At 38.2% G+C, this 7332-nt stretch overlaps 1 protein-coding gene across 2 annotated transcripts in view; it reads left to right on the top strand.

Annotated features, from left to right (window-relative positions):
• Rabgap1l (RAB GTPase activating protein 1 like) overlaps nt 1-7332 on the top strand; it is a 551913-nt gene that overhangs the window by 330585 nt on the left and 213996 nt on the right. For both annotated transcript variants that reach the window (XM_021173796.2, XM_021173811.2), the window contains exon 15: nt 3980-4054. In XM_021173796.2, the coding sequence (XP_021029455.1) occupies nt 3980-4054 (75 nt within the window). The remainder of the gene's footprint in view (nt 1-3979; nt 4055-7332) is intronic.

Raw genomic sequence — 7332 nt, 5'->3', positions numbered from 1 at the left:
TTTGTAGACCAGGCTGGCCTCGAACTCAGAAATCCGCCTGCCTCTGCCTCCCGAGTGCTGGGATTAAAGGCGTGCGCCACCACGCCCGGCTTATTTCATCTTACGTAGTAAAATTTATTGCAACCTCAAAAGCAGCACTAATACAAAATTACATTTTGTTTGTTGTTATTGTTTGTTCATTTGTTCCAAGCATTCATAGAGAATTTTGAATTGTTTGATGCTTAGCTCTCACTGTAAACAAGCATCACAATATATTTATTGCTATAGGTTTTCTTTTCTCTTGGTGATTTGGTGTGTACCATGACTCTCAAGTGCAGCACTAAAGTACTGGCTAATGCTGCTAGCTGCTGAGAAGTTGTGATATATCTGTGATTTTATATATATATATATATATATATATATATATATATATATATATATATACACCTCATTGATGCATGAGTTTGTTAAATAATAAAGAGTCTATAGTATGTGTTAAATCTGTTGCCTTAAGAATTACATTTACAATGTAGTTATGCTAGTGATTGATTGCTGAAAATGTTGCAGCCAAAGGTACATAGGAGCCAGACCCTTTCTAACCTGAAGAAAATAATTCAGAATTGTAGGTCTAGTGTCTTGATAACTTCATAGAACATAGGTATGGTGAAGACAACAAAATGACTCTGTGTGTGTGTGTGTGTGTGTGTGTGTGTTTAAACTCCAGTGAAAACTACTTTGTGTCTTTTATATATTTGTATTCTGGAGGTGATACCCAAGTTAAAATACAAACTATTGAATGGTTACTGATGAGTACTTTTTAAATATTTAAATTAAAATTTAAAATTATGAAACATTTCAAACATGTTTAATTTGTATTTATGATTTTAAAAGTAAATAATATTTTTTACTTAAAAATTAGGAGAAATATTGCCAGTATTTTTCATTAACCCCATTTCTCCTTTGGGTTAAGTCTTCTCCTATACAAGTGAACCACCCTGGAACTTTGTGATTATTATTCCTCTACATTTCCTAGCTGTAGTCATATAAAGAATTAGTTTTTTGAGTATTTTCTGAGTGTGTATCAAATATAAAAAGTTGTGCTTGAGAGTTAAGTTTTATTATCATCTCCTGAATTTGGCTATGCAGGTCAACACATCTTCAGACCTAGAGATCCACAATGTAAATACAGATAACAGCAAAGACCCTATGCTCTGGAATGAGACACTTAAGTGTGAGATGTGCCTTTTTCTTTCTTTGTAATTAAAAGCACCCAGGAAAATAGTTTTATTACATATTTATATAAGCCAAGAAAAGAACATTTGAATTTTTAATTTTCAACTGTTTATGTATATCTTTTTGTATTCCCTTATCTCCTTAGGATGAAAGTATTTTAATAAAATGGTATGTCATAGGCTTGTTTTCATTGTCAGGCCAAGGGATTTAGGGACTTAACACTTAAGGGACAAAGAGCCAGTCCCTTATTTTTTGTTAGTGATCTTTCTCTCTTAATATAATAAAATGTTGTAACCTTCTAAATAGAATTTTATAGGTAGACAATGGTGGCACACACCTTTAATTCCAGCACTCAGAAGGCAGAGGCAGATGGATCTTTGAGTTTAAGGCCAGTCTGATCTACAGAGCGACTTCCAGTACAGCCAGGAATACACAGAGAAACCCTGTCTCAAGATACAAAACAAAAATTTATGTCTTATAAGCTAAACAAAAAATACTGAGTTATAAAGTATAATCATAGTAACATATATTTCTAAATAATAAAAACAAAATTTTAGGCACAAAATTAGGCTACTTTATTATTTTTGGTACTGGCATGAATTGGATGCCTCTACTATTTACCCACCTACTTAGGAAACTTTCAAGTGTGCAGATCATGTTTTAACAATTTTGCAGAAATACCAAGGAGATGTAGTTATCCTAGGAATGAGAATTTGTGGTAATATGGAAGATAGTGACTTCACTGTGCTTTTAGAAAGGATGAGTCCCTGCTAAAGCCCCTTTGTCCTTCCTTCCCTCCCTCTCTCCTCTTGTCCCTCCTCCTTCCTCCATATTGGAGAGTGGCCCTAGGACCTTGTTTCATGCAAGGCAGACATTCTACCATTAAATGTTGGTTGACATCTGAAAGACTGGACATATGATGTCAAATGATAACAGTGTCTTATACTTCTTTACTAGTTAGGTTTGTACAAAATAGGATGTATAGATTGGTTTTATTTTATTTTAATACCAAACAAGAAGAAGTTGGACAGCTTTACCCTACTCTTCTTCATCTATTAGTGAAAAGGTTGCCACATTGATCCTATTTTTAAGCGTTTTCTTTTCATTTTTCTCTCTGAGGTTATGAGAATCCAGATACAAGAGTATATCTGACATTATGAGTTACTTTTTAAAATTATAAATATGTTGTATAATATAGTTCAGTTAATGTCTAGTGGAGATTTTAGACTATAGAGGCACAAGGAGCATTTTGGAGGGTTGATCGTCAGTGCTCTGTAATGATAGCAATGCACAATGCCCCAGTTCAAACATTCTGAAAATCAAATGTATGTATATGCTTACCTGACTGTATTATACACAGAAAAAGAATTACAAGGGTAGGCAGTAGGCCAGTGCAGAATGCTTGCCAAGGCATGGAGCAGGCCCTGGGGGCCATCCTCAGTACTGGAAAAAAGTACAAAAAAATATTTAATAACCAATGCTCTAGGCAGGAAGTCTTCATATACACAGTTGAATGGAAATCCTCTCAGATAAAGTATGCACATGGGCTTGGTGCTTGCCTAGCTCTGGGATTCTTGGCTTTTATAAATATGGCAGCACCTAAACTTTTTTCAATTTCAGGAAGCACGAACCCACAAAGCCTGTTTTCATACTTCCCTTGACGTCATTTCAACTTTGACATATAATATGATTATCCCTCAAAATCTAAAACATTAGCTATCTGGATTTTCACAGAAGGTCTTTCTAATTTATCTTCCATTTTTAATAAACATTCTGCCTTTGCTGACTCAAACTCCCAAAAACTGCTATATGGTCTTCAAGTGTTTAAACTACTAGTTAGAAATTATTAAGGGAACAACTTTATTTCTTTTCCTCTGAAGACAAACAGACTCATGTCAAACTAAATGGTACATTTGTTCCTTCTCAAGAGAGTGCTGTATCTCCTGAGTGGACTCTTGCCAGTTTTCACCTGGCATGGTTAAAATGAAGGGAATGGTATGGAATAGCCAAAGAGCCTGCAGTAGTGGGTGCATGTTCTCAGCCTGATGTACCTTTGGACATTCTGCAAAATGTGCAGGGCAATTTTAAATGCGTCTGCCTTGTCTAGCAATAGACATAACAAGAGCCATTTTTACTCAGCAGCATTTAGAAAATGGGAGAGCATTTAAAGATCATTAAAGGCTTACAGCAGGTATATACAACCTTTTAACATGGCAAAGCAATGCCATCTGTAAGCTCACATTTTATAAACTCACACCTGAAAAAAAATCACTAATGGTTATAGTTTTGTGTTGGGCCATAGTGTTAGTGGCTCTTGGCAACTGTCAACAAGTTGGATACCTTGTTTGGAGGTTTTAGTTGTTAATTGACTTTGTTTATTAGAATGATGAATTCATACTAGAGTTTTGAGAAGCTTTGATTTTTTTCTATTGTAGTGCCCTGGAACTCTCATATCAGCCTTGTAATCCCCCACCATTTACCCAGGGTTCTCATGGTTCATGTACCTTGGCTAAAGTAATAATTTAGGTATCTGAGTGTCTGTTTATTTCATATCCTGAGGAGGAGCCTGTGATACTGGAACATGTAGGGCTGCTTTGGAAAAGGTATCTTAGAGGAGTTCTGATGCACAGATATGGATCCAAATGGAAACATCAGTGTAAATGTGACAGAAGGTCAGAGATAGGGCAAGCAGGCACCTGATGGCAGCCAACATGTAAGCTAAATTTATGAGTCTTCTTAATATGACTTTTTCATTATCTTTCTCTAGGCCTACTCGGTGTTCGATGAAGACATTGGGTACTGTCAAGGACAGTCTTTTCTTGCTGCTGTACTACTGTTGCATGTAAGTAGTTTTCCATGTTCTAAATAGCATAGTGGTACTGAGGGTTATTTCTACAGGGTTTTGATATTCCTGCTGATTTCCCACTTTAGGAAGCTTATATATAGCATATCTCTTTAAATTATACCTTGGGTGATAAATTACATCTGTTTCCAAGACACAACAGTATGTCTGTCTGCCTTCCTTCCTTCCTTTATTTCTTTTTTATTAAAGTGCTACAGTTTTCATTAATTAATTAATTAATTAATTAATTAATTAATTTTACAGCCCAATATTCAGCCTCCCTCTCTTGTCAGTCCCCTCCAATTCCCCTCCTATTCTCTCCTTCTCTGAGAAGGAGGAGCTTGCCCTGCTATCAACCCAGCCTGGAACATCAAGTCTCTGCAGGACTAGATTCATTCTCTCCCACTGAGGCCAGACAAGACAGCCCTCTTAGGCGAATGGGATCCACAGACAGGAAACAAATTCAAGAACAGCCCCCACTCCAATTATTGGTGGACCCACATGAAGACCAATCCACACCTTTGCTACATATGCGTGTGGGTTTCTAGATCTAACCCATGCTTGCTCTTTGGTTGGTAGTTCAGTCTCTGGGAACCCCCAAGGATCCAGGTTAGTTGACTCTGTTGGTGACTTAGTCAGGGTTTCTATTCCTGCACAGACAGTTGGGGAGGAAAGGGTTTGTTCAGCTTACTCTTCCACATTGCTGTTCATCACCAAAGGAAGTCAGGACTGGAACTCAAAAAGGTCAGAAAGCAGAAGCTGATGCAGAAGCCATGGAGGGATGCTCTTTACTGGCTTGTCTCCCCTGGCTTGCTCAGCCTGCTCTCTTATAGAACCAAGACTACCAGCCCAGAGATGGTCCCACCTACAAGGGGCCTTTCCCCCTTGATCACTAATTGAGAAAATGCCTTACAGCTGCATCTCATAGAGGCATTTCCCCAACTGAAGCTTCTTTCTCTGTGATAACTCCAGCTGTGTCAAGTTGACACAAAACTAGCCAGTACAGTTGGTCTTCCTCTTGAGTTCTTCTTTGGATTCCTTAGTCCTCCCCTCCAACTCTTCCACAAGACTCCTCAAGCTCCATCTAAGATTTGGCTGTGGGTCTCTGCATCTGTTTCCATTGACTGCTTGGTGGAGCCTCTCAGAGGACAACTATTCTAGGTTCCTGTCTGCAAGCATAACAGAGTATCATTAATAGTGCCAGGGACTGGTTCTTGCCCATGGGATAGTTTTCAATTTGGGCCAGAGATTGTTGGCCAAAGAGTTTTTCAATTAGTTTTGCTATCTAGAAGCAAATAAATTAAATTACTTATTTGGATTTAATTTTAGCTTAACTATCTTGAATAAAAATATCAGCATAAGCACAAACATCAGAAATCAGATCACTATGAACTATTATACTATAACAAGGAACCTACTAGATTTTCTCTGATTTATTTTAATACACTTCTTCCTGTCAGTCACTTTCATTTAGCATCAATTGCCAGGTTCTGGACTTTGAAGTGGGATTACATTTGTAGTTTGTGTCTAGGATGGGGTATAAGCAATTCAAACGAATTTGTATTCTCCTTTCTGTGTCTTCATTGATCTTTCTGACAAGAGAAACAATAAATGCTCACTGGAGAACTTAGTGTGCTCATCACAGTGAGGCCCTGGGCAAGATAGTCCACAGGAGATTTGCCCAGCCCAGTTCTGACAGAACTGTTAGAAAAACTTTCTGGAACAGGTAGCTGTTTTGGCAAGAAATAAATTAAAGAATAATTAAAGTTACATAATTGTAGACAAAATGAATGATATCAAGTGTATGAAAACAAATTGGTTCTCTATTTAGAGAGAAACCACATGAAATCAGACTTGTCTACATGTGGGGTAAAAATGATATGATAGGGATGGGCCATATGATAAGGACTACATATTCATTTCATTAAAGTGACTTCCTTCCAACACAAATGAGAAGCCACTGGGCAAGGGTAGACATTCATTTTTTGTGTTTGTTTTTGCTTAGAGGGCAAAGCTGAAGAGAACAAACAGCTGTGGAGAGACTAGCTAGATTCTATGACATATGCTGGGACTGGGAAAAGGGAGAAAGAAACAAACGTTTCGAAGGAAAGTGAGCAGCTTCTGGGCTAGTGAAGGGAAGTGAAAGGTGACACACCCAGTTCTCCAGCTTGGTACTTGGTGGCTATGATGCTTTTAGCTAAAAGAATTATATTCATTTAGCGTTTATGGGGAAAGTTAGGATTAATGATTAATTTTGTTTTAAAATCTTTGAATTGGTGGGGGAAGTTCTAAGACTGTTAGAGCTATCTAGCAGCCCACTGACACTAGGGGCTGATACTTGGGGAGACATCAAAGCTGACATGATGAGAGGAAATCTATAATCTCAGAAGAGTAAACAAGGCTAAGAAAATGAGGATGGAATCTGAGAACATTAAACACTGAAATGTCTGAGGAAGAAGAGGAGTCTTCTATAAAGAAGGAAACAATGCATAGTGTTGGGTGCAGCAGAAAGGCCCAACTAGGTGAACCTAAGGCACTGCTGAGTCTGCCACTCTGAAATGAGCATTTGTAGTAGACTCACAGTATTTTTTAAAATTTTATTTTATTAGATATTTTCTTTATTTACATTTCAAATACTATCCCAAAAGTTCCATATACCCCTCCCACCCCCCGCCCTGCTCCCCTACCCACCCACTCCCTCTTCTTGACCCTGTACTGGGGCATATAAAGTTTGCAAGACCAATGGGCCTCTCTTTCCACTGATGGCCGAATAGGCCATCTTCTGCTACATATCCAGCTAGAGACATGAGCTCTGGGGGTACTGGTTAGTTCATATTGTTGCAGACCCCTTCAGCTCCTTGGGTACTTTCTCTAGCTCCTCCATTGGGGGCCCTGTGTTCCATCCAATAAGATGACTGTGAATACTTCCGTATTTGCCAGGCACTGGCATAGCCTCATACGAGACAGCTATATCAGGGTCTCTTCAGCAAAATCTTGCTGGCATATGCAATAGTGTCTGGGTTTGGTGGCTGACTGTGGGATGGATCCCTGGGTAGGGTAGTCTCTGGATAGTCCATCCTTTTGTCTTAGCTCCAAACTTTGTCTCTGTAACTTTTTTCATGGGTATTTTGTTCCCTATTCTAAGGAGGAATGAAGTATCCACACATTGGTCTTCCTTTTTCTTGATTTTCTTGTGTTTTGCAAATTGTATCTTGGGTATTCTAAGTTTCTGGGCTAATATCCACTTACCAGTGAGTGCATATCTAGTGACTTCTTTT

The sequence above is a fragment of the Mus caroli genome, chromosome 1 (assembly GCF_900094665.2).
Source record: "Mus caroli chromosome 1, CAROLI_EIJ_v1.1, whole genome shotgun sequence".
Classification (NCBI taxonomy): domain Eukaryota; kingdom Metazoa; phylum Chordata; class Mammalia; order Rodentia; family Muridae; genus Mus; species Mus caroli.
This window is presented reverse-complemented; position numbering and strand designations above follow the sequence as displayed.